The sequence below is a fragment of the Leptosomus discolor genome, chromosome 2, assembly GCF_034619465.1.
Source record: "Leptosomus discolor isolate bLepDis1 chromosome 2, bLepDis1.hap2, whole genome shotgun sequence".
NCBI lineage: Eukaryota > Metazoa > Chordata > Aves > Leptosomiformes > Leptosomidae > Leptosomus > Leptosomus discolor.
This window is the reverse complement of record NC_141392.1, coordinates 60,433,157-60,461,013: the sequence shown is the minus strand read 5'-3', so window position 1 is coordinate 60,461,013 and position 27,857 is coordinate 60,433,157. Positions and strand designations below refer to the sequence as shown.

The 27,857-nt window shown below is 44.6% G+C and overlaps 2 protein-coding genes across 2 annotated transcripts in view; one reads left to right on the top strand and one right to left on the bottom strand.

Annotated features, from left to right (window-relative positions):
* Window positions 1-549: 549 nt before the first annotated feature.
* On the bottom strand, window positions 550-10,426 carry FUCA2 (alpha-L-fucosidase 2). The gene is made up of 7 exons (XM_086482400.1): window positions 10,188-10,426; window positions 7,935-8,122; window positions 5,910-6,249; window positions 5,109-5,319; window positions 3,530-3,720; window positions 2,180-2,288; window positions 550-732 (listed from the first exon to the last, which is right to left on the bottom strand). Exons 1-7 carry the CDS (start codon window positions 10,424-10,426, stop codon window positions 592-594), a joined length of 1,419 nt encoding a protein of 472 aa, XP_086338526.1. The 3' UTR covers window positions 550-591.
* Window positions 10,427-14,303: 3,877 nt separating this feature from the next.
* The window catches only part of PHACTR2 (phosphatase and actin regulator 2), a 134,354-nt gene continuing 120,800 nt past the window's right edge, over window positions 14,304-27,857 (top strand). Inside the window, exon 1 of the mRNA XM_086460439.1 lies at window positions 14,304-14,448. Within this exon, the coding sequence (XP_086316565.1) occupies window positions 14,304-14,448 (145 nt within the window). The remainder of the gene's footprint in view (window positions 14,449-27,857) is intronic.

Here is a 27,857-nt window from a genome sequence, read left to right as displayed (position 1 = left end):
TGACCCTCACCATGAGAGATGAAGACGTACACATGCATTGCCTCCCTGCATTTGTGATGAATTCCTAACCTTGCTAGGCCTCTTCTTGCAAGTACATTACTGTACTCAGCTGAAACTGCCAGTTGGTGCATACAACTGGAAAAAGTTTATTCTTTTCTCTAAAAGTGACAGTTTTTACTGTACAGTTTTGTAGAAGTTTGATTTCTGGCATTACAGAAGGTATGCAAGTGCCATAGGTGCATGCAGTCACTGGCTTTCTCATGGCTTTCGCAGTCCAGGGCCTGTTTTCCCCCACCCTGTTCTTCACGCAACTTGGCAAGAAGCTGGCTAAAAAAAGTGCAGAGGTCAAGGTAGAGGCCCTGTTTTTCACACAAAAGTCAAAGAAAAATTTTATGCAGAGATTCCCCTCTCCAGTGCTAGCTAGATTTCAAGTGAGGTTTATTCCATCCCATCCCTTAATAACAGCCCACCTTTCATACAAAAAGTGAAAGTATTTATGTTTCTCAGCCAAGCAAGAGCTGGAAACTGGTGATGAGAAACTGGGCAAAAGATCAGCAGTCCCCACTAGCCAAGGATCCAGCAGTGGATGGCTCAGTTTATGTCAGTCAGTTGTAAAGTCCAGCCCCACTGACACGGCAGTTGCTTCAGAGTTAACTGAGGTAGCACTATAACGATTCCCTTTTCTCCCAGTGCAACCCATTTCAACAGTTCCTTGTAGCCAAGCAGCTTCACCTGAGACAAAAACACACACTATAATTAAAACGGTGCCTTTTCAAAGTGCATGTAATTGCAATATTGACAAAAGAAATGTTGATCCGTAGCTGTCATACTATGCAATTATCCTTAAATGCCACTTTCCAAGCAAACGAATGATGATGATTAAAGGCAATAGAAAAATACTTGCAAAGTAGATATGTTAGCAATAAAGCTAGTGATGTTGGGTCTTGAGAAGTACTTAGGGCTGTAAACACTTTTCAGAAGTATATGGGACGGGATTTGGGTCTAGGCAGGGATTGAGGTGCCACAGTGCACAGCTTTGTATCACCTATTGCCAAAATGCCTCCTTCCCGCGGTGGAACGTGTAGTCGAATAAGCATCACTGTTTCGTACAGAGTGCAGCCAGGCATCCCAAACAAAGCTGACCTGAAGAACCCCTCCACTAAAAACACACAAATAGGTTTTATGGTGAGACTCTTACGCAAGCTGGTGAAATGCTGAAAATAGAGGAGCAGCTGAAGAACAGCCTGGGCCGCTGAGGAACATTATGCTCTTGCGCACGTACAGTCTAGATGCCTCTCCAAAATTCAAGATGCATCTACATCACTTCCGAAATTACTCTTTTTCCTTATCACAGAGCTGTCTTACGCTAATTAAATTATTTTCATATGGAACTCGACGAGAAGAGGCAGTTCAGAAACACCCTTAATGCATTTCAGCAGCTAGTGGACATCCAGTGCATGAGACCAGACCAGAGCTGAGCCAAAGGGATTCCCCACCTTAACCACTCAGCGCTGGCAGCAAGCCCGGAGGACCAGCTGGTTCTGCTCTACAGCTCCACTCCCATCGGGTCACGCTGCTTGCTAGCGCAGGCGCGGCATCGGTGTCCCCAACTTCTGGCCACCGCTTGCTGCGAGACTCACACCCAGGGTCGCACTGACTTACTCTTTGTAGCCTCCCTGGGCCACAAAACCCTCTGTGTGCTTTCCCTTTGTGCCAGGCTTTGACTTGAAACTACTGCACCATCACAGCAATTACAGTAGCGCCAAGGCCATGAAGATGGCTATTTATTTATAAAGAAAGGCGGTGCTAAGAGTCTACCCAGAAAGCAGGAGGGGCAGCACAGCGTTTGTCCCTGCTACTTGGCCTCCGTTTATGATCCTTAGTTTGCAAGCTAAAACATATCCCAGTGACAATTCAGTCTGACTTTGTTCGAGAAGAAACATCCCACTGGGAGCACCATGACAAGGAGGTCCCAGAACAAAACCAAACATTTCACTGGGTCTCTTCCAGCTACTCTGTCCTAAGAGCAATGTATTCCCAAAGATGCCAGAAACTAAAATAAACATGATGGAACATGACAAATCCTAGAGGAGTTTTTCTTCAGAGTACATTCATTTCTTGCCCTGTGTGCTAAAAGCCTCGCTGTTCTAAAGGGGAGTGGGGGGGTGTTGTCTTTTACCTGTGTTTCTCCAAGCTTTGCCTGTGGCTCACCAAGTTCCAGAGTCCCAGAGACTGGCCAGTTAAGGAAGATGGCATTGACTTTGCCTTCTTTAGGGCTGAAAGTGTACCTGGTCGGGAACAGAAATGCATGTCAGTTTTTTCTTGTAAATGTCCTGAAGTGATACATCGAGTGCTTTCAGACTGGAAAAATGGATTTGAAAAGACAGCATTAATTACCCTTTCCCACACATAACGATCTTTTCAGACAATCGATACCCTTTAATAAACTACCGCTCCTTGCAAATATGTTCCAACAAACTAGAGATAATAGAGACTATTAAAGAGCTGAATTTGGGGGTAAACATCTGTAGTAACTTTAGCAAGCACATAAAAACTCTCTGCTGCTCAGACATACAGGAAGGAGGTACTTGCAGGGCAGCAGAAATCATTAACAGAGAACTGTGTGTTATATTCAGAAAAATATGGTAATTCACATCTATACATAAACACACAGACACTGCACTAATAAGAGTATGTGACAATAAAGCTTCCACCTTGCATAGCTAGTTTTTTAAAAATTAATTTCAGCAGACATCATCTACAGGATGTCCTTGGAAATCCTGTCGCATACGCTTGAAACATTCCTTCCTCCTTCCTTCATTTAGTTACAGGTTTTTTTTGCTCTTGGAAGTGGTTTTACTAAACAGTCAACAGCTCAGCATTTCAAGGCTAAAGCCACCCAGCCAAATTTTACTGGCAACGGGAGTAAAAAGGCCCACTGAGGCAGAGAAGAGGGTCAAGACCAAAACCCTGATGGATCGTTGAGGCGTTACAGCAGCTCTGAGGCACAAAGACGGAGGAGAGTCCAGAGACTGCCTGAATTTAGTGGCCAAACAATTGCTGTTACCTTCCCATGCATTTGTACCTTAAAAAGACATGCAGAATATGATGAACTGATTTCTAGTTTTCTTTCTCTCCCCTCTTTCTCTATAAACAGTGACACCAAGGACTCCTTTGTACAGAGAAACACTTCACAGCAGTTTTATATTTCTGGAATTTTGGGTTGGTTTTTTTTTTATACTTTCTCTTGCCAGCTACACTAAGAAGCACAAGATCACTAAGGAAATGCTTGCAACCTTCCCTTCGGCCTCCACATCATCCCAAAACTATGGTCTCTGACACCCATCATCTACCTACAGTTTTACACACACTTTTATGTGCAGTTACTTAAACTGACAGAAGGGTTAAGTTCTTCACGGCGTACAAACGACGCTGGTGATTTCTGTGGCACCAAGTCATTAAGAATTCCAGAGTTTCACCTCCACTGCTGCTGCTTTAGGCAGCCTATGTTTTGATTCAGTAGCCTTACCACACTCCTGGTGTGATCGTGTCGTTCTGTGCTCTCCATGGTTTCGTTCCATAGATGGCGTCTCCGTTGACTTTCAGCCAGGCACCCATCTGCCTCAGGCGTTCCTCAAACACAACAGCGATGCGACCGTCGTGAGTGGGCCCGATATTCATCAAGAGATTTCCTCCACAAGACACTGTTTCTACAAGTTGCTGAAATGTTATTAAACACATACACAGAGCATATGGTTACAGCTAATGAAATCATACATTTGAAGTACTTTCTAAACTCTGCCGTACGGCTTCCGAATGATGAACTGAACGAGTTACGTTACCGCTGCGTGTTTAGGCTTTGGGGTCATCCCAACAGTCAACAGACAAATTTCAGCTCCCATAAAACAAAGCTCTGCTGTCCATCTTTATGGCAGAAAACAGCCAAAGACACATTTTTGCACCAATATGTCTGACTGAATCTACCTTAGAATCAGATCCTACAACTTTTTAACATTTTAACTTCTGCAGGAATTTCATGAGGGTTTTACCAATTGAACAGGTAGGAGACGATTTCTCTGCACGAGAGGAGAACAGGGCTAATAGATGCCACTTCCTTTTTACTGAAGCTGAGAAGCAACTTCCTCCTTCCTCTGTTTGATGCTCTCCCTATTTTACAGAGACATCTGTAAAACACGAGGAAGACTTCTGCAGTCCATAAATATTTGTGTTCACATCCACACTGCCCTCCAGAGATCATGGACTGAGATGCACAAGTGTGAGGAACACACAGCTAGAGACAAGCTATTTTAAACTTCTGCCTCTGAAGAGAGGTTACTCCAATTTGAAATTATCTTTTGCAAGGACAGTGCTAGGAACAGGTCTGGATTAAGCAACAATAACAAACAAATCTTCCCCTCACTAGCTGAATTTTGCTATTAAATGCATTTACCTGAAAGATCAACCAGTCTTCCTTTCAGTCTTCCTAAGCTTCAAAACTGGTTTTAATATCTTAGACTAGCAGAGGGAATCCATGTTCTATTAACACCAGCTGTGTGCATCAGCTAGTGTTTATCTGTATGTCTGTAGGAAGCGTGCTGGGGTTTTTTTTTCTTTACATCAAGTGGGATGAAAGGAGACTCTCTTGCTACAAGGTAAAAAAAGGCTATTAAGAGTTACAAACTGTTTGTACCGAGAATGGGGGAAAGACTTAGCCTTCAATCAGGAGTTCCTGAACAGGAACTGTGAAACTCCATTTGCTTCTCATCAACTTAGGGGTGCTGTTACCACAAAACCTTAGTGGAAAAAGGAATTACCCCACTACGCAGATCAGTCCTTGGCCAGTTAATCACAGCTTCTAAGAAACTGACTGAATTTTTACTAGATATTAATTTTCTGGGAATGACAAAGAGAAAAACCAAGTAGTACATGGATATTCCATCCTGCCAGTGTTGGGCTGCAAGTGAACAAAATGATTTCTTATTTCATCAATTCATTATTCAATTAATATTTTTATAAAAATAGATACATAATTGAAATGTTATGTAGCATAACATAATAGTCAGGAGGGAGAATCAGAAGTTGCAGGCAACTCCTTTATCCCACCGTACCTTCACCAAGTCCTCGATTGTGAGGTAATCGTCAAGCTGCGCGTTCCTCCTGTACCCCCATGACCTCTTGTCGATAGTCATACAGTTCTCCCACTTGTGAGGCAGGAGGTGGCCGGGGTTATACCGGTCACTGCAAGTGTAGAAGCCGCCATGGGTACAGATGCTGCCAACTCCCCAGCGGTCATTGGTCACAACTGTGTCCCGGACTGGACTGGACACAGAGACATTTTTTGGTTTTTATTCTATAAAACGCAGTCACAGCCAGTGTAATCCCTTCCCACGCACACCCCTCCCAGAAACTAACATTTAGGATGACTTCAGTACTATTCATTTATTACGATCAGATTAAGAGCAATTTCAGGAATCTTATTCTTTGTGAATAAAAGGTCCAGATGGGCATTTCTTAAGGAAACATGCTCCAGACTTTCACAGGTCTGCCAGAAAGCAGCCTGCACTTCACATCCACTGCCAGATGTTCAGCCTGCGATGACAACAACGCCCTGCTGTCCTGTGTGTCTGCGCAGTAGGCAATACTTAGGGAACAATATGATCAGGTAGAATAGCCGATACCATCTTAACTGAGTAATTTGCAAATGTGGTTAAAAAATATGAAACAGTCTTTTTCTGAAGCAAGCTTTGATAGTTCTAAGGAAGACATGGATTCTGTATTTCAGGAAAACTGATATTTAGTTAAGTCCTCGTAAGTAGAGTTAACAGGTTCCACAAAATATACAGAGAAAGAGACAAACTAGACACAGAGCAGAATTTCAGATAAGGAGCTAAACCAGCAGCATTACGTACCTGTCATTATACAGCCAAGCCAAGAAACCAGTGCTGTTCCAGTAAGTATCTGGTGCATTTCCATTCCCATCAGACCAAATTATTTCTGGTTGGTACTTGGTCACAATTTCATAGAGTTCTGGTAATGATTTACTGGTTGGAAACTTTCTTGTCTTAAAGACATTGGTGGCGTCCTCAAGGAAGAGAGGATTAAACCATTCAAACAGGGAATGATATAACCCAAAACGCAAGTCAGTCCTGTTTCTAACAGATGTAGCTAGTTCAGCCACCAGATCCCGTTTCGGTCCCACATCAACAGCGTTCCAGTTCCAAGAATATTTGGACCCCCACAAAGTAAAGCCTGAAAACAGAAAAACCAAAGGAGAAGAAAGGGAAGCAGAAGAGGGGAAGTTATAGTTCCTCTTTCTGGAAAGTAGTTTGCAAGTGTGTTGCAAAAAATAAATATAAAATAATAAAGATCATTTATGTAATAATATTGTTATCATAGTACAAAGTACGTCTATAAGCTGTTCAGGCACAATGGTAGCAGTCATAACAAAAGACCACCGCTCCAGATGTATTTATGTACTTTTTTTATACATGCACTTACGCATTTATGTTTTCCAGTTCTGTACTGCTTAGGATAATTATTCTGTCTCCTTAATTATTCACTCTATTCATATGTCCCAATTAAATTAACCAAAAATACAGCAACTTCTGAGGCACCTACATTTTCGCTGAACATATCAAATGTGCACTGTGAATACGCTTTCAACAACTGGAAGACAAACTGCTTTCTCAGTGGCGGAACGCACAAGCCGTTATTTGCATTCAAAGACTGTTCTCCTCCCGTCTGTTTACACCTTATGCAAATGTTCACTTTTCACTTCTCCTGACATTTATAACAGCTCAGTCAACTACTTGGTACACGTATACAAGCAGAGCGCAAAAACTCCCAAAACAGCTTTTAAAATACCAGCGTTAAATCTCAGGAGGGATTTAACGTTCAGACATCCAGCAACCCAGCACAAGCGCTCACAAGTGCTGCTGCACTGCAGACTTAGGCCACCGCCAGAGGAGCTCCACTCACCTTCAAGCAGCTTTATACTCATTGCCTAATAAATCTTGAAATATTTTTGTGAACAGGATACGTGTAATTGTATCGACTAGACAAACAAGCTAAAAATTCATGCCCAAGGCTACAGGACAGACTATATGAATCATGGTTCTTCTGAAGTCCCTGGGAAGTACACCACAGACGTCTTCAAGATTTTATGTGTGTCAGAGCTGAGATTAAAATTCACAAGCTGCAAGTTGTCAGTCTTGAACCCACATCTCCCCAAAGACCAACAACATTCGCTAGATGTACTGTCATATTGCATCTTAGTATTTTATACTTTCTTTGCAACCATATTTCCTTCCAACCACTTTCTTTTTCTTTACTTTCCTCTGCAAAGCACCTTACAATCACAATGCCAAAAAAAAACCAAAAACAAACAAACAAAAAAATCAATCATGCCTGCAAAGTTACAGGCCTGGTTCAAGGTTTTGGCTTCTATGCACTGCACCAGGAAGAGCTGTGCTCTGTGTAGGTTTCTAACCCTGAAGTTGACTCCTGGAACACACTCCTAAATTCCTTGGAGAAACCTACAGAGCTCGTTAACTGCATGTGCACAGCAGCACCTCTTCCTGTGTTAAACAGCGCAGAATTCACTTTTGTGGTTCTTGAGCAATACATTGCGCAACAATAAAACATAAACTGTGGCTACTGCAGGAGATTCAGCTGCCCCCACCCCTTCAGGCCATCTTGCCTACGGCAAAAGAACAATCTGTTTTTCTGCCTACGCAAGCTTCACGGCCACAGCTTTTGTGTAAGAGTCAGGAAAACGCACGCACATTTCTTGGGTGGTTTGTCTCCTCTTTGGCTGGGTTGGGGCAGGTAAGCTTGCCTGGCTCTCCCTCTCTCTCAGGCAGGAAAGCCACCTGGATTTTTCTTCTGTTGACAGAAATGCAACAATTACTAACATTCACAAACCTTCCACTTACCTTCATGATGTTTTGAAGTTAAGACAACATATTTTGCACCAGAAGCCTTCAGAATATCTGCCCACTGGTTTGGATCAAAGAATTCTGCTGTGAACAGTGGCCCAAAATCTTCATAACTGAACCCAGGTGGGTAATTTGCCTCCATAAATTTCACATACGGTGCTCTCTTTTCCTTCTGCCAGTACCACCTACAAAATAAAGAGCAAAACATGACTGCTGGTGTATTTTTAGATAAAAAGAGAACTGAAATCATCAGCTCCTATTTGAGTTCACACTGAGGCGCACATTGCCAGTGTCATGCACCTCCAGTTCATAAGACAAAACTGCTTCAGAACAGTATTAATTATCAAAGATTTCCTTTTCTCTGTCCTCTTTGCCCATGCTCTACATCTTTCAAGCACTCCACTTTGGAAAGGTCCCAGGATTTCATTTGGAGGAATGAAACAAAGCAGCTACACATTGAGAATGGAAAAATGGCAGTCTTGTTTAGCACCCGAATCCCAAAACCATACTAGAGAGCACAGGTAGACAGTCCACATAAGCAGCTCAGGTGGCACAAGGAATGCACTTTTTCTGGACCAACATGACTCGCCCTCCTCAAGTCTCACACATCAGCCACCAGGTATCTCTGCTCTACCCCCCACACTGCAACTCCTGCACCTCACAAACATGCGGGCCAGCAGCTTTACCTCTCTGCCGGTCCAGAGTCCTCCGTGCCAAATGCAGCCGAGTGACCTGATGTGTGAGAGGACGCTCACGGTCCCAGAGCAGGACGCGAGGCTCTGAAGCAAAGGCACCCTACTAGAAGGCATGTCCTCCAACAACCATCTGCCTCTGCAAGACCCCCACACACTTACAAATGCGCCTCTGTCACAGGCTCTAACTTGCAGGCACACATCTGCCTACCAGCACACAGAGATGTAGGAACTAGAAGGACAAATAAGCTGATGATATCTTTCTGCATCCCACCTAGCACACAAAGGGACAGTTTCTATCCTTACGACAGCGACCAGTATTGTCACTATTCCAGCTGGTCTAGTCCACGGGAAGGCCCGGAGCTCTGCTGTGTGGTCTGAGGGTGGTCTCTCACTCTCATCATGGGCAAAGATCACAAATGACCAGTAAAGCACTGTAAGTAAATTATTAGTAACGTACTAGCAAACAGAATCCACATTAAAAAATTGCTGAAACCCTTGAACGTAACTCTGAACAGACCAAATACTGTCGGAAAACAGTGGTTTGTTTCACAAGTATTCTATTTAAGGTTTACCATAGCTCTGCCACACAGCTGCTGTTATCTTCGTATTGTAAATGATATATGACTCATCTGACATCATACGGGAAGTATTTGGTAGAGCATGGAAAGAAAACAGCAAAAAAATGCTTACAGCCAAAGGGCCTGAAACAGTGAATGCTCACAAACCTAAGGTTCTATTCAGCCTTTGAACTGACATTATTTGAAGGATCAGAGCTTTAGGCTCTTTTAAGTGGAAAGTACTCCTTAATAAAAATAATGAAAAAGAAGAAAACCATCAACAGCACAAAACGTGCAGAAGAAAACTGCAGGCAGTTTGCCAAGCAAGGGCAGCGATGGAGGGAGCGACAGATTCCTGCGGTCCACACAGCCAGTGCTCCGGAAAGAGCTGTGTGAGGCTCCTCTGGAGGCTGGGAGAGCCCCAATGCCCATCCCCACAGAGCCTGGGGAGAGCCTCTTCACCCATCCCTTTATGGTGGCCCTTGAGGTGTCTTCCTCTGCCACTCAGCCAACCGCCTCTTTCACCAACACTGTGGAAAGCTCTACGGCTCTCTGCTTAGTTTGGTGAACGTTAGCCAAGGCACTCAAGACTTCCAGGGCTGGGCAGACAGATGGTCAGGCATACCAGAAGCGCATCAAACTCTGCCTTCTTTGTAAACGGCACCAGAGTCCGTGGTCTCACTGGCCGGCCTCAGGTGGAAATAAACCTCTTCCCACACACCTCAGCTCCAGGGTCAGTCTGCAGAGGGGCTTTAAACCTAACCATCGTCTGGGGGGAGGGGGGGCACAACACCAAACCCCGCCTGCCCAAAGCGCTGCTCTCCGAGCAAACCCGCAGGTACGACCCACCCGCAGCAGCTACCTCAGTGCGATCCCCGCAGCTGCCCCACAGGGCGCCGCCGCCGCCGGGGAGGCCCGGGGGCCGCGCCGGGCCGGGCCGGGCAGGCCCAGCCAGGCCGCTGCGGCCGGCGGGGCGGGGGCCACGGCAGGTTGCTCACCAGAACCACTCGCTGCCGAAGCTGGGCACCGAGAACACGCCCCAGTGGATGAAGACGCCAAACTTCGCCCCGTCAAACCAGGCGGGCAGCGGCCGGGCGTCCAGCGAGCTCCAGGTGGGCTCGTAGCGGGGCCGGCCGCCGCCGTCAGGCGGCCGCGCCGGCACCAGCCCGGGCAGCCCCAGCAGCGGCGGCAGCAGCAGCAGCAGCAGCAGCCCGGCGCGGCCGGGCGGGCCCGACATGGCGGCGGCGGGTTGAGGGGAGGCAAGGCCGGGGAGGGCTGCACGGCCGCGGCGGGGGAGGCTGCTGGCCGGGGTGGAGAGAGCACAGGCGGGGCGGGCCGGGGCGCAAGGCGGGCTCGGGCTCTCCCCGCCCCGCCGGATCCCGCCGCCCTCCGGCCGGTCTGTAACGCGTCCCCGCCGCCTGCGGGGGAAGGGCTCCGGCTCTGCCCCTCCTACGGCTCGCCCCTGCCGCGCCCTTCCCCTCCTCCTCCGGTGGAGAAGCCGTCGGGGGTCCCCTCCCCATCGGTGCTGTTTTATCTGGCTGCTCGATCGCAAACTGTCACCTGGATTTTAAGGGTTTTAAGAAAATGAAGTCACTGACTTCTGCCTTGGCCAAGACGCCGCCGTGCTTCTCCCTCCTGCCCCAGGCCCTGCCGGCTCGGCCCGGCGTGGCCCGTTGCTGCTCTCCTGCTCCTGGCAGCGCTCCCAACCACGGGCTCAGCCTCCCGGCCCTTCCCGAGAAGGACAGGGTGTAACACTCATTGCTCCGCAGCTCCTTCCAGCCCACTGGGACGGGATGGCTTCCAGGGTGGAGAGGTGCCCCAAAGGCTGTCGAGGAAATGTTTCTCTGGCCATTAGGATGGCTTCAGAAGAAGCCTGTGCTGAAGCTGCCTCCATTCAGTTGATGATGGCGTTTGTGCTGCGGATCGTGGGTAGCAGGCATGTACTTTAAAAGATGCATCTGCCAGCAAATTTGTTGCCTGGGCTGCTCTTTCTCCATCTTTCCTGATGCCCGAATTGTGTATTTTTTGCATCAGACCCTAGCGGCCATGGGACAGGCTTTGTGAAATAATTTGATTTAATCAGCAAATGCTAACTTTCCAAAATCGTCACCACGAGTAGAAATTTCTTCAGCTATCTCATCAGAACAGTTAAAAATGAATGAGCAGGCAACCGAATTAATCTCTCTCCACCTGGGAAGGATGTATACTTTACCGCTGTTCTATGGAAACAGAGCTTCAGAGCCATTAACCACAGCTGTTACACTTCATCCAAAAATATTTAAAGGGCTGTGAAAACAGGAAGTACATTTTTTTTAATATTTTCATTTGTATACCTTGGTGAGTGTAGTAAGTTACAGGCTGATAAAAACCATTGTGACTTCCATGGTATCATTCTTTCTGACTGACTACTCACATTACTCTGATTTACAAAAGCACTTTGATATCACAATAGGAGCCTCTTCATATCTCTTTTACATTCAATGTTGACCTACTTTTTCTATGTCTTCTTTTACCTTCACCCCTTTAGATGTCACTTTGCTTCTCAAAAGGAATCCTTAAATATCTTTGACCTCTTGCTGTGGTGTCTTTTCTAGCTTATCTTTGAATTTCTTCGTGTTCTCCTTTTCTTTTTGATCACACCAAAGGATTGCTGTCACTGAGCAGCTCCTTAACATGGGAATTTTGAAATAGACTCTCTGAAGGTTATTCTGTACAGCATGCCAAAGTTAAAACTGCTCTGTGGCTCAAAATGCTTTGAAGGAAAAATGTTTTAAAAAAAGCTCAGAGGTCTGACCTGACATCTGCGACCTGCCATCAACTTTGGTGAGATTTGAAGCAGGAACTGTGTATTTCAATAATGAACTTGATCACATCTTTTAAATTGAAAAAAAAAAAAAAAAAGAGGGGAAAACAGTTCAGTAAATAGCAGTCATGAGTACACTTCTGATTAAGGCATAAACAGGTTCAGAAAATGTCACTTGCCCACACAGGCACAGCTACTGAAATCTCCAGAGAGGGAAAAGGTCTTCAGTGCACAGTCACATCTGTAATGATGCAAGCTGCATTGGCTAAATAATAAAAATAGTACATTGTAAGGTTTTGTGAGTAACACAAGACTGGCGTCTGCGACTGTGGGAAGATCTCTAAACTGGGGTACAGTGTGCCTGCCTGCATGACACTGAAGCCACTGGTCCCCCTCAGGAAGGTCTGTAAGTGTGGAGCTCACTGCAGCACGCCACGAGGAGAAGCCTCTACCTCTTGCTCTCGCAGCATAATCCCACTGGGAAAGCTCTTTGCAGCTAGGGAAGGAGCAGGCTGGTCTGTCAGTGGAGGGAAGGAGGAGAGGAAATAGTGAAGGCAATTCCCTGGGAGATGCTGAGCAGAAAAGACCTTTTGACCCGACTAATGGCTGACATACGAGACTCCTGTACTGAATTGATTGCTCAGACAAAGGCGAAGGGTGCCTGAGCCATATAACTGCTGGTAAGATGGCAAAAGCACTGTGCCCGGGGAGCTGCACAGAGATTGGTGCTGAGATGAGGGCACTTGGTTGCTTGGCTGTAGCAGAGGCCAGAAACTGAATTTCACATGGACACTTTTCAGACTCGATAGGATTTGATTCAGACTTGGGGAGTGGTAGTTGCTAAAATGTTTTCATACAGCCCGAATGGAACTTTCATATTTGATAGCTAGATAATGTGGCACTGGATGCGTTAAAAATACAGGGTGAATCACAGAATCACAGCATGGCAGGCATTGGAAGGGACCTCTGGAGATCACCTAGTCCAACCCCCTGCTAAAGCAGGTTCACCCACAGCAGGTCACACAGGACTGCATCCAGACGGGTTTTGAATATATCCAGGGAAGGAGATTCCACAGCCTCCCTGGGCAGCCTGTTCCAGGGCTCTGTCACCCTTAATGTAAAGAAGTTTTTCCTCATGTTCAGGTGGAACTTCCTGTGCTCCAGTTTGTGCCCGTTGCCCTTTGTCCTGTCACTGGGCACTGGAAAGAGCCCGACACCATCCTCTTGGCTCCCACTCTTTAGATATTTATAAGTGTTGATAAAGTCCGTTCTCAGCCTTCTGTTCTCCAGGCTAAAGAGCCCCTTCAGATCTCTCAGCCTTTCCTCGTAGGAGAGATGTTCCAGTCCCCTAATTGTCTTAGTAGCCCTCCGCTGGACTCTCTCCAGTAGTTCCCTGTCTCCCTTGAACTGCGGGGCGCAGAAGTCCTGCCTGTCTTTGCCATTGTGCCAGTGGCTTCAGGGCAGTGAGGATTTTATTCAAGGCAGAATATAAAATGATTCGCCTGTAAAAAGACATTAAGATGAATCGTGTTGTAAAAGCCTATCTGTAAAGCAAACACCAGAAAATGAAACCACGGGGCTTGATTTTGCTGTTGCCAAAGTCGGTGTGACCCCCGCTTCTCATCTGAAAGGCAGGAGGAGCACCTTCCTCCCAAAACGTTGACTCACACGGTCGTCAAACTGTTTGTGAAAAGCCTTATGCCTGTGACCCAAACTTCAAGAAAGACCAAAATGAGGGGGAAGGGGCAGGAGATTTGAGTCATCGCCCTCCCGGCTGCAGGGGAGGGGGGGTGGGGGAGTGGGGTGCGATGCCTTGTGCAACCTCCCGGTTTTGCGGGGGACGGGACGGGGGAGGAGGGAGGGCACCCTGTTACACAAAACAGAAGTGGTGCTGTGGGTTGCTCGGCTCTTTTTTAACCGATACTTCCCCCCCCCCCCCCCCCCCCCCCCCCCCCCCCGCTCCCGAGAGCTGGAAATGACGGGAGCGGGGAGCACTCCCGGGGTGGGGGGGGAGGATGCACGGGGAGCACTCCCTCCGTGCATCTGCACACCCCCCTACCTCCCCGGGGTGTCCCCTCCCTCCGTGCATCTGGAACCCGCTTCCCATTGCTTTGCTCCTGTGCAATCACAAAATTCAGGCTCCGACAGACCCAAAATCCCCATCACCGTCCCGGCGGGGCGGCCCCGCTCCGGCGGGGCGGTCGGAGGCGAGGGGCGGCTCTTCCTCTGCAAACTTTCCCTTTCCCCTCCCTCACCGCCTCTTTTCCCTCCTCTTCTCTCCTCCCTGCCCCTCTCGGTTTCCCCGACGGCGATGGCTGAGAGGCCGGGGAGCACCGGAGGAGCACCGCAGCCCTCCTGGTCCTTACCCGGTCCCCGCGGCCGCTCCCAAAGCGACATCTCCTCCTTCTCCTCCTCCCGGAGAACCTGCCTGCTCCGGTCCAACGTGGGAGGCTCAGGTAAGGGGGAGGGAGGGGAGGGTCCTTGTGTCTGAGCTCCCCCCCGCCTCGGCCCCGAGCCGAGCTGAACTGGGAATTTGGGAAAAAACATCCTTCTTCACACCCTGCCCTACCCTCTCAGACCTAGGACTGTCTTCTCTCGGTGGCCAAAGTGTGGGTCCCTGGTTTACGTGGTGCTTGATCTACCCCTGGAGATGCTGTTCGTCAAGTTCCTGGCGTGTGATCTCAGTTTAAACGAACCCCAGGAGAGTTGTGGGTACCCACCCGTTTGCCAAAGCATCTTTGATCGCAAGGGCAGAAAAGCCCCAGGAAGCTTCAGGGTGTATTGTGGGGACATCAAACCTCCTCATCCTGCTGCTTCACACATTACGCTTCAATTGTGTGTTAGGGTTTTACCTCATGCACTTATATCTCCTTCGGGTTTTTCATTAACAGATGAGGCAAAAAAAAACAAGCATCCTACCATCCTCCTTCAGGACGTAACCACTGCGAGTGCACAGGGGATGATCTGCGGGTGGAAGCTGGTCCTTTGTGACAGAGTAGGCTTCCTGCAGGATTCAGAGTAGCTTTGCTGGGTAAAATGAGAGGAAGCGAAGGTTCTAGTTTACAGTGCAGGTATTTGAAAGTGGCCGAAGTAAAATAAATACATACTCAGTTGGGCTGCTCTTTACTCAGGGGGTTTCCTGAGGTCGGGTATTAACGAAAATTAGATTCTGGTCTCCATACTGCTAAGCATATTTTGAAAACATGTATTCACCCTGTTGCAAATCAGCCCTGCTCTACTGACTAAACTAAGGCTGTAGGCACATACATCCCTGGTGATGTAGGTATTTTGGATGCACTCATACCTCCTGCTGCACAGAGGTACTTGTGAATCACAGTGCCATCAGGGAAGATCCGGAGTGCACTGAGGGACCTCCTCTGCTGGAGGACAAGTAGCACAGCGCAGCACATGGTCAGGTCTGCAATGGACCACAATGTCCGCTTATGTTTGCTCCTCAGGGAGCAGACCATTTGCTTGGGGAAGCTCAAATATATGGATACACCTGGCTGATGAGGAGAGAGGGAGTGCAAACTTGCTTAGTCACACGGAGCAAGTAGACTCAGCTTGCGGGGCCGGAGGCTGCAAGCAAAAATGACTCTATGTGCCACTCTCTGCATCATTTTCTGCTCTACGTTTTTCCATGTCTACTTAAAAGTTACATTGAAGGACATTTGGGACAGGGAGGAGGAAGTTCCAGTGGTTTGTCCAAATCAGAAAGGACTACTTTTAGGTGTAAGGTGTATTTCAGCACCATCTAGAAGAGCACTGCATGAACAACACCCTACGACTTGGTGTGTACACAAGATGCCTTAATCTGGACGCAGAGGGATCACCACAGAGGTTGACAAGTTTGAGATTATGTCAGTGTCAAACTATGTTGGTTGTTAGCTTTACTACAACTACTACTAACAATAAGATGGGTTCGTTACAAGAGACTGGCAAATCCAGTGGCAGCAAAATGATGGTGTCTTCAAAGATGTATTGTTATTTGTAGTTTCTTACACATAAAATTTAGGCCTCCCTGTTGCCTTACTTGATTTTTTTTCTTTTAATTTTGAGGATGTGCTTCCTGCCACTAAGTGACAAGAGTTGCTTTCTCTGGTTTTTATTTTTTTGACATCTTTTCTTTCATTCTGTATTTTCTCCATTGCTGCTTCCTGTATTATTTTCCGGGTGCTCATTTGGCACAAAAAAATACTTACATGCTGCCACACAACTGTTGATTCCCTCTTTAAAAAGGAAAGTATGCATTAAAGATGCAAAGCTGTTTAATTTTTAATGTGGTGGTTAGAGAATTGTTTTTATACTGAGATGCCGTTAAAACAACCTGCTTTTTCATTCTCCCACTAACCTGGAAAAGAACCATAATGGGACAGAAATGTGAAGCACTTAGAGAAACAATGTGAGCCTTGTTATTATTTTTGCTTCTACCCCTTTCTCTAGCTGTACCATTTGATTAAAATAGGTCACTCATTTACATCAGACATTACCTGTGCTTCAGCTGCTCCATTTAGAAAAGTACAATTTGAATTTTAAATAACCCGCAAAACGTTTGCTTACCGCTTGTTCCTGGAGTGTTTCACTTGCAACTGTTGCAGTCACAGGTTGAAGCTTCTGTTGCATATTTGTCTTCATTCTAGATCCCGGCTCCACTTGTGCTGAGAAGACGATATCGTCTGCTCGCACTCCATCAGTGATGGGTTGGTACCCCTCTAGACAGTTCTCACTGTCATTTATTTTACCGCCTCCTGATCCACCATTCTCAATGCAGGATCTGTTAAGAGGCAACATTTGTAGAGATGCTTCTAGCTAAGGGAAATATAATAGCCTTTCTAAAAGCAGCTTTGGCAGTGGCTCATAAAATGCATGTTTGTTATTTGAAATTAGCACTGTACGTATCTCCATAGTACAGTGAGGCTGACCAGGTGGTCCCCATGTCTATGCTGCCTGTGCCTTCTTACCCCCACTCCTTCCTCTGCTGTTGTGATATACTGAAAGTAGCAGCTTCCTGATATTACTTCACAGCATCTCACTTCATCAGCTGCAGTCCATTTTCTGAGGACAGTATATTTTCTTTTTTCTTCTTCTTCTTAAAGCTGGCCTTTTCTTTTAGGGTTAGTGGTAGAAGATTACGTAACTTCCTTCTCTGGGCTGTCACCTCACACATTGTTGTATCAGGCCTTTACCTTCCAACTTTTTCTTAACTTCTAGTAAACCCTGGGAGGTATAAAGTGATCCTCATCATGAGTAAGGGTGGCACAATCTGGACTTTTGGTTTAGACCCTGAGAAAGTGCAATGTCAGTGAAGTTCAGAGCCTCTATGGCAGGCATAGCTTGTGTATTGCTTCAGCATCGTGGTACCCCCCACCTAACAACTGGCTAGTTTGTCAGAGCATCTCTTAGGAGATGGGTGAAGAAAAAAATATCCTCCTAAAATTTCAGAGCAGCACCAGAGCCACTCCAAGAATGCTGCTTGAACTACATACCTTTAAGCAGCCTTCCACACTTAGTGACTAGGTGGATCAAGTTAGCCAAGTTTCTTAATTTGCCCAGCATAGATGGGGACCAAACTGCATTTGAAATAAAGACCCTGTTCAAATGTTTTCCCAGAACTTCCCTAAAATCTACATTTGGTGGCTGTGGAGCTGAGGGCAGCTCTCAGTGTGAGCGGTGAGTCCTGGGGTGCAGGGCAGATGGGAAGGCTGCTGTTGCATATCAGCCGCCTTTGTGCTCCAGTTGCGACGCAGTGCTAGTGGTTCTGTTCGTGACAGCGCTTAGGCAGCAACCTCAGCTACTGCGGTGCCCATTCTTTACCCACATGTCCATGTAGACAGTTTTCAGTTTACTCTCTTTTTAGTGTCGTGGTTTTTGCTGTACAGCCTTGCATTTTGTTCTGAAGGTGGTGAGGTTTGTGGTGAGGTACATCTTGGTGAAAAGGGAACTTTACTGCTCAGGCCAGAAGTCAAAAAGCACCCATTTCTCCACTCCAGGGCTGACACTGTCATATTGTTGCAGTTCCTCTTGAGGTCTCACTGTTTAGCAAAAAGTAGAAGTTTCAGATAATTTGTTCCACTGCGAAGAACCTCACCTTTCAGGTAGAGAGGTGAGCTCCTCATGCGTGTTTCCATTCCTTTCATGGTTTTTTTTCATGACTTTCTGATGACAGACACAAAAATAACCTACCTGAGAATTCAGACAGCAATTCATCAGTACCTCAGGCTACACCCCAGATGCTGGGTTGCAGCAGACAGCAAAAGGCTGAGCACAAATGACAGTCCTACCTCAAAACTTGTACATCCCAGGATTATTCTTGGAATTTTTGGCTAGAAAAGTGGTACTTCACAGGTTAATTTATTCAAAATGATAATGAGTAACAGCTACGATTTCTTCTGCTGCTGACTCCAGAATAGGACGGGTGAAAGGAGTCTTAAACTCACCTACTTCAGTGAAGAATCAAGGGAGATTTCATGTAGTGATCAGTGTGGCTGATGTTAGACAGGAAGAAAACTGATGATTTTTGGAATTGTTGGAGCTCTTCACGATTAGAGTGCTCCACTTTGCAAACTTAACGGATGTCAGATTCTCTTCTTAAAGGACAAAATTTCTGGCTGATGCAAAGGAAAGAAAATATTTTTGACAGCTGGAGGTATTTGAGCATCTAGAAAGAGTCTTAATTAGAGATTGTCTTGACTATCTGGGGGCTTGGAATCTAGCGAAAATGATGCATTTTGGCTAGGTAGGTAGGGAGTTGTTAAGGTTTGCCTGTCTTTCCCTCTGCACTTGCATTTCCCAAAGTGGCCACAGATTCCGGTTTCTTGGATCCACTTTCCACATACGCCAAGCAGGAGTGCTACCAAGGCCTATGGGAGTTGAGTTCAGTGTTAGTGAAGAAGACATCAGATGAGCTTTGGAAGGGTGGTTAGAAAGATGGTGGGTTTCAGTCATCAGATGGGGGTGAGGGGGGGAGCAGCCTCATGATGTGGAAGAACACTCGTAACTAAAGCAGCTGGTTTTGATACATTATATGAAAATACGGGAGTTAGGGGAAAACATAGTTCTCCATTATATCAAGCAGGACTTGTTTGCAATATAAATCAAAGTACTAAACTTTGTAAGAAGCCCAAAGCAGATTATTTGGCATAGCAAACTGTAGTAGAATTTAAGACAAATATTGTTGTTGGGGATTTAGAACCTAAGCTCAACACGACTGTGTAATTTCCAAGAAATAGTGCATCCTGTCCCTAAGTCCACATTAATATTTTTCCATCAATTTGAAAAGTCGAACTATCAGAAGGAGGCAGCAAACTTAACCATGTGAAATTTGACATATGCTTATAGAATTGAAGCATCTACTTCTTCATAATAACCTGGAAACACACTTAGACAATCATCCCATAACGTTAAATTTAATTCCAGTCATGCTTACATGTAACTTGTAGTTTCAGAAGCATGCTGAGAAAAAAATCCAGGAATTGCATAACATTTTGTACCAGGTACATGGATGAAGTTTAAGTCTGCTTAAAAACTGGTTTAGTTTATAAGATTAGGTGGGCGTACAGGCAAGAGGTGCGTGACAGAATATCGCCAGCTGTTTCTAATATGAGCTTATACAATATTTACATATGAAGTAAGAATCTGCCTGGTTTACCCTGGACTAAAAGACGTTATTCCACACCAACTGTTGCAGAATAACTAGGATATGTTTTTGGTATTAACCCTGGTTAAGTGTGAAACAGGGAACGCTGGGAACACATGGAACACTATGATTTACAAACAAAAGCCGTGTATGGTATACGTCATTTACGCATGACCCAGTTTCTGGGACAGCAACTTTACAATCAAATCTTCAGATTTGGGCTCAGGATTTTAAAAAATAGTATTTTCTAAATGTGGTAACAATCTTCATGTTTGGCTAAGCAGAAATTGGGCTGCAAACATTCGCAGCATAGGATTTAATGCGTATTTTGCAGCAGCTGATCAGTAGCTGACTGTGGGATCTGTTCAGCATTTTGCTACTGTGTGTGTTTCAGTTTCTCAAGGCCCTTTGGCATTTAGCACTTCCTGCTGGTGTGTGGCTTCTAGCAAGTAACCATTTAATATCAGATCGCATGTCAAGTATGAAGCCTGAAGACGTGATCTAAAGAGTGGCTGAAGAAGACTTTTTACTCCCTGTCTTACCAAATGTAAACAATTTGTTCCAAAAAAGCATTTGTTTTGGTTTTAAAACCTAAACACTTCATCACTCAAATCCATCCTTAGTATAAATAATTTCTCTTTCTTCCCCATCTCCCTCTCTGCCTTCTGCTCTTTTTCCTGAAAAAGCAAGGACTATTTAAGGTCAAAGGGCTGGGGATTGTTGGCAGGTTTTTTAAAGATTGGTGTAGAATTTACACTTTCATTTATTTTTGCTTTTCGAAGTCAGAATCTTTTCAGTGCCAGAAATCCTGTAGGATTTCAGTTTTCAATAACACCCGTATTAGTCTTGCTTCTGAATTTTTAATAGTTCTTACTGAATATGCCTTAGCATAAGGTAAAGATATCTTCAATGGTAGTTTTTCTGGTGGTTTTGGGTTTTTTTTTTTTGTTTTTCTCTAGCATTTTACCTAGCATGTTGCTGTTTTTATCAGATGCAGAAGTTAGTTTTTCTCAGGTGCAAACCAAGTGTCACAAAAGGAAAAATATCTAGAAGATACTGGAAAATCTTGGTTTCAATGTTCCGAGTTCAGTCACTTTTTACTTTGTCTCTGAAACTGTCAGTCTTAAAACCCACCACAACAAGGGATGCTCTTGCTTTTCATTCATTTGGAAAGCACTGTGATCTTCCTGAAGCACAAGCAGAGACTGTAGGCAGTCAACACCTCCCTGAGTGGTAAGCTGAGAAAACTTACTCCCCATCACACAGTTTTGATGCAGAATTGGGCTTTTTAAGATGTTGTGTTGTATAAATCCTATGAGTGCCTTTAGTGTTGTTACGATTTTTGAGTTTTGAAAGGCTGAAGCGGTGAAATATTAGTAAATTTTACCAGTATCAAGTGTTTAGTATAATGGAGTCAGAAGCATTGACACTGCTTTAATACAGCCTGATGCTTCAAAGCCACTACGCTTTGCAAGTCTGCTGTGCTCTCAGGTAGAGGACCTCACAACAATGTGGAGCTAAAGCGCAGCTTAAACCACGGCATGCTTTGGTGGTTAGAAACTTTTCTATCCTCTCTCGACTCGCTCGTGTTTCTTACATATTTCTGGCACATTCTGCATTGCCCTTCCCATTTCTCACGTTACTGTTAAAACTCCTTGGCCACATTCAGAGAAATACAGGGCTGAACAGCGAGGGGCTGGGAGGGGAATGTGGAAGAGGAAGCGTTGTACCAGAGGTGGCAATGTGGCAACTCTTCACATGCTAAAGTACTGTGTGTAAATGGCTTCTCTTTGAAAAAATGATCACATTTTTACTAAATGTCTTATCATTTACAGAAAATGCAGCATTTAATAGTTATTTTTAATTAAATATATATTTTACAGCTTGACCTACATTTTTAAAAGTTTGTACAATTTACAGCATCAAGAAGAAAAACTTGTTTGGGGAGAGTGGACTCCTATTAAAAGCAGTTACTTTTTCTTCCTCTTCAACTTCAGACATGTCTTCAGTCTTGCACACAAATTGTGTTGGCTGCCACTTGAGGGATTTGGCCAGTTGCGCAGTACCACACACTATTTCTGTTAGCTGGATGCATCAGTCGGTAGCTCAGTTTTGGCACCTCTACCCAAGTCGTTCCTATCCAAACTATAATGGAAATAGGAGTCACTCATTTCTTTCTTCCTTTCACCTTCTCCCCACTATTTCACTCCCTGTTCCCATACTAGTTTCTTTTCAATCTTCTCCACAGCTTCCAATAAATCTCATTTTGTGTTGATAGCCTACATACCACTTCTGATGATCCTCTGTCTAGGTCTGGCTGTATATATGTCAGTTTCTGTCCTGCCCATTCAAGCCTGATGCACTCCAGTGCTTCCCAGATGTTGGAGGCACTTTGCCCCAGAGACCAAGATAGGAATGGGCTAGGAACCTGCAAACATAAGTTTATTTTCTGACTCTCACAGGGAGATAAAGATCAGAATTCGTACAAGCAGAGCAGAGATTCTTTCAGTTTTAGGAACTCATTGGGAAGGGAAAAAAAGGTCTCCTAAAAATTCTTTGAAAAAAAAAAGGGTTTCTGAATGTTAGGAATGGAGGAGAAGTGTTTCGGAGCTTTTTTAAGATAAAGCTTGGCACAGTGGTGAGGACCAGGAAAAGGCTGAAGTCTGGCACGATCCCTGCATTATTTAAAGTTAAGTTAGCTAAAGTTTATTTGAATGCAAATGTATCCTGAGGAAATAAAAGTTTTGTAAAAATCCACTTTTTTGTAGAATCAATCCTGATCGTGGTCACATTTCTGCATGTTCAAGAGAAATATGACAAAATTCGAAAATGGTAAATTTTCAGTTCAAAAAATTAGTCCAAATTTTTTAGAATTTTTCATCATATGAAAATTTGATATGGGAGTTTTTTTCTAATTTGGGGAGCAGGAACAGGAACAAAGGCAGCACAGAGATGTCAGAATTTCCCTGTGATTGGTCTGAGGGGCCCCATCCACCTATACAAGGCCAAGTGCATCCCCTGCCGCTTCACATTGTTATGGCTAAATCATTGGATAACAAATTCTTTAAAGGTTCAAATGCCTTCTTGAAAGAATAAGGATGTATAAGGAAGTATTTCATGGAACCAGGCCCTAAAGAGCACATTGAGCATGTGTGTTTGCTCTTTCCATTTTTGGGGGCGACAATCACAGCCTTTAAGATACATCTGTGACTAACATACACAGTACTCAAGAAAATTACAGGCAGAAAGCAGAATTGGTGTTGAGGTATTGTTTTCTGTCATCTACAAGCACAGTAAAGAAGGGGTTGTGGTGCATTTGCAGTTGAATATGTCCTAATTGTAGGCCGCCTTTGTTTTCAAACACAGGCAGCTATATTTAAACTTTGTGAGAGAAAGGATAATTAGCAGTCATCTGCTTGCCACTTTTTTATTTATTTCTTCTGTTGCCCAGTGTCAGGGCTGGCAGTTAATGCTAGTGGTTCAAACCACTGATGAAACTGTGAACTTTTTATCTGAAAAAAGGATGACTGCTACCAAAGCGCAGCATGAAAAGGCAGCATCCACAAGATGCTAATTCTGATTCTTTTTCTGATTAAAAGCAGCTTTGGCAAACTCAGAAGGGTTGAATTTGAAGAAAGTCCTTTTACTTACACAGCCAGAGCAAGTGTAATCCATCGGGGTCCAGTGGACACCCCAAGTCATGATATGAACTGCTCTAGCCCCAAGGATGAAGCATGGCATGCTGCTTTCATTACCTGGGCTATAGGCACTTCTGTCTGTGTTTCTCTGAGCAGATTCTCAACTCTGTATCCTTAGGAATAAGCTGAGAGGGAGAGTTACAGCTCCCCAGGGCCACAGCATCTTTCTTCCAGCTGTTTGACTTTTGAGCCCTGAAGAGTAAAAAAAAAAAAAAAAAAAAAAAAAAAGCTGTCTTCCTGTTATGCCTTGCTGCAAACAAAACTGAATGGCAATATTTCACACTGTGTTTATTTTAGTGAATAGCAAATCCAAAAAATATGCTGCCACCCAGCTATTTAAGTCCTTGGAGATGCATCTGCTATGAATTTTGCCTTATTCTTTGGAAGTTGAGATAAACAATGGCTTTTGATCTGCAAATAGCAAAAATCATTTTTCCAGAGGATTGATGCAGTAACTTTCAGACTGCTCTATTATTTATATAGTCAGCTTGGGATTTGTCTGATGCCATCTTCACATGACGAACTGGTGAATGTATATGTGGTTTTGTAGGTGATTTTGGCTCACAAGCCAACAGCACCCATTTCATTCTGTGGCACATATGTTTCTCACTGGGCACATGAGTGCGTTGTACTACAGCTTGTGCATTTAGTGGTCTATCAGAAACAGCATCTGAAAGTACAGATCTGCCAGACCTGGAGGGAAACAGTAAAGTGAATGACTTTCTTTCATCTACAGGGGTGAAAGACTTCAGGGAGAGCTTGGGGCTTCAGCCTTTTTTGGCTCTGTAACAAAGAGCTCTCCTGATCATCACCAGGCCCCCAAAAGTTCCTCCCTTTTGTGGGGACAAATAAAGCCTTTCACTGGGTGCCTGCCGCAAAGGCAGCGCCAGCAGCAGGCAGCTCTGCAGGTTTGCCCATCCTTCGGTGAGGGAAGGTGGCATGCCATCTTGAAATCGCAAGGTAATTGCCTAATAGAAAGTCAGTTGTTACTTTGAAATGACTCTCAATTCAAGCTGAGCTAAGTAAAAATGCAGATGAAAGCACTGTTTTTACAATGTCTAAAATAATGCAGTTGCCAGTCTTTTAAAAAGAGACAGGAAACATTACCAACAGAGTGAGTGCTGACAAGATGTCCATAACCATCTGCTGAATTCCAGGGCAGAAACACCCATCAGACTTTGTCTTGGTGTCAGCAACTCAAGTAAAGTTTTTCTATACTTCTTATGTCTTCAATGAAATTTGTAATAATATTGTCTGGTTTGAATGGTTGCACTTGTCTGGTTTGGGTGGAATTGTTGTAATTGATTAAACGTAGAAACTATGTGTTGCAAGCAACACACAAGTTGGTATCACATAAATGCCTGGCAAGTGGAAGTAACTCAGTGGAGCACACAGCTTTTGCAACTTTACTGCATTATTGTGTAAACTCGGTGGGTAAAAAGATATTTGTTCCACTCATTCTAGGCCAAGATTGGAAAAGTGCTGCAAGCACAGGAGGGGACATGTATAAAAGAGGTTTCTCAGGAGTGATTTACTGGGCTGGGGAATAGGCTCCCAGGAGGAACAGTGAAAGCTACCCTGCTGGAAGCACTTAAAACCAGAGCTGGAAATGCACTAAAAAGCATGTGAAAAGAAACTCTTTTGCAGTGGCGATGAGCAGGGTCTTTTTCAGTTGTGGGGTTTTTCTTATTGCTCTCTGTTTTGGCCAAGTCAGGAATGACAGTGGGGACACAGGACTGAGCAGACAAGCCATCTGCCTACACCAGACACACTGGGCTAAGGAGATAAAGATGGATCTTGCGTTTTGTCTGGATGGAAGAGCCACATCTATGTTCCCTCCACCTGTGACAGGGTGTCCTTTCCATTTCATTTAAAAGGAGAGGGAAGCAAACGAGATGGGAAGGAATTCCCCCAAGCAGCAAAGAAATATCTGACAATAAGATAAGTGAAATGAAAGGGCAAAACCAACGGAAATTCTCCCTTATTATTTTGAAGAGGAATTGTGTTACACTCTCTTTTACTCTAGGCTTAAGATAAATATATATTTAGATGAGTTTAGGTGAATAACTAGAATATTTAGATGAATTAGAGGCAATGGGGTCTTGACAGTGAGAAGTCCATCAAACAAACAAGTTTTGTCTGCCTCCTAAGCCCATTGTTATTTTTAGAGAAATGATATCAAGGAGATTTTAATGCAGGCAGATTAGTGAAGTGAATTCACATACTTATTAGAACTCCATACTTCTGCTCCAGTGAATTTGTCTCAGTTATATAGGCCCCATGGAGGAAATAAATCCCCAAAAATGAAACTTCATGCATATCATCTATGAAGTAAATGAGATTTGATTCAAAAGGTTTTTATACAAACATTGATTATCATAATAACGGGAGAGAGGAGAAAAAATCCAGAAAGAGCTCTGTAAATGGCAGTATGCATCTCTCAGATTCAGGATTAGATGCTTCAAATTATGCACATTTATAAGAAGGACCCAAATTTTAAAAATACATGCAAATGGTTTCGATTCTAATCCTGTTACATGTCAGTAAAAGCTATCAAATTACGTGCACTTTTCAGTAGTCCTAATTTCCGTTTGTTAATGGGAGCTTAATCTTTTAGAAACAGAGTTGTTGTAAGAGTGGCTTTAAAATTTTGTGGCAGTTTGGGATCACTGTGAAAGTGATTTGGTCAGTGTAATAATTATACCAAGGAAAACTCAGAAGGCAGGTTCAGTGGCGTTTGGTAGATGCTAGATGTCTGTGGGATTCACTCTAATGCTGAAGACTCCTGCAGTGAAAGCTGGTGTGGTTCAGGGAACTGAAACTCCTTGCTTGTCTTCTAATGGAATATCTTCCCTCTGTGCCACTCTGAGGGGTGTAAGGTTCCTAAACGGATTGCTCTGAGCCCAGGAATTTCTGTAACAGCACTGAACATTGGCTGAGTTGTCTGGGTAGAGGGCATTGAAATACTCTGCCATAGAGCTGCAGGGCAGTTTTTGGTAGTGGTGCATATTTTATATGTAAAATTGTAGTACAGGTTTCTCTGTTGAGAATTCATGACATGCAAGGAATAAGAGCATCTGAGGTATGCCCTGTCCATAGGCATCGATAGGTTCTTGGGTATGATGATGTGAGTATAGATGAAAAAATAGCTAACTACCTTCAGTTCGTTCCAGTTCATTTAAATGATGCGTTTCTAAACCACTAAAATACAAGCATCTGCCTATCAGACTGGTGGAACCTTGCTTTCTCTGCTAGAAAATACAGGTAGACAGGGAAGGAAGGAACCAATTGGTAGCTACCAGGCATTTCCAAGACAAAGGCTGAAAGCTGAAGGCTGGCCATGTGGACCCACGCTCTGAACAGGGAAGCAGGCTTCAGTCACTGCGCTTTAAGATTGTCACAGAAGGAGAAAGGGCTGGGCACTCCCCTCTTTTCCCCCTCCAGCCTGTGCTGACATTTTTCCTCCGATTTCAGTATATTTGGTGTAGGGTTAGATAATACAGACATTTTAATCTCTCAGCAAATGCATTGGCTTTGAGAAAAGGGAGGAGACCCAGCACTTCCAGCAGACCAAGCATACTTCAATGGAGTGTGCGGCTGGGGCTATGCCAGTGTGATCCAGCCAAGCCATCACTGTGACTGTGACCCACCTGAGCTTCACCTTCAGCTGCTGTGCAGCTCTCTTCTTTGAAATGCAGCAGTACACTGCTGTTGAAGTCTACTGCAGTGTTTCTTGGCTCGTGATTTCATTGTGACTTTCCACTGTTTAATACTGTTTTGGTTTGTCTCTTACAGCCACATTATCAGTAAAGGGTTTTTTTTTTTCAATGACTACTGGCCGCCTTTGGTGTTGAAAACTTCTGAAAACACGATCCTGCCATGCCCAGGCATTCAGAAATTAGGAGAAAGAGACAGAAAAATCTACAGTTCTTTTTTATTCTAAATAAAGTTATAATACGCTTTCAACGTCATCCTCATGTTTCTGGAGGCTTGATTCATGATGTTGGCTGGCAGTGCTGCTATTGACTTCAAAGGGCTTTGGCTCAGACTGAAATACATTGCTGTAGCTTTATTCCCAGGAAGGTCTCTTCACAATGTTTTACAAAGATGAGGTGACCTGAAGTTCAATATCACAGTCCTTTGGAAGGCAAAAGTCCCTTTGGGACCAGATTGGGTTTTTTTCAGTTCCAGCCTCTTAAGAAAATCCTGATATAAGCAGGCGTGAGACGCATTAACACTTTTTGTGTGCTCAGTAATGATCCAAATGAATATGAGATTGTTTTCCAAAGGAAATTAAACAAGGAGCAAGTAGAAAGCATCTACAGCAATTTCATACTAGATAACATTATACAGTGACTTCTCCTTTTCCTTGTAAAAGCTCTATGAAGGTACACTTGATGATGTGGGGGTCTCCAGGCAGCCTAGCTTCATGCGAGAGGGTCTCCTCCTGGGATGAGAGCTCTGCCTGAGCTCCTTGTCACTTAGGTAAGGACAGGAAGAGGGGGGGATTGTCTGTGATGCACAGAGTTCC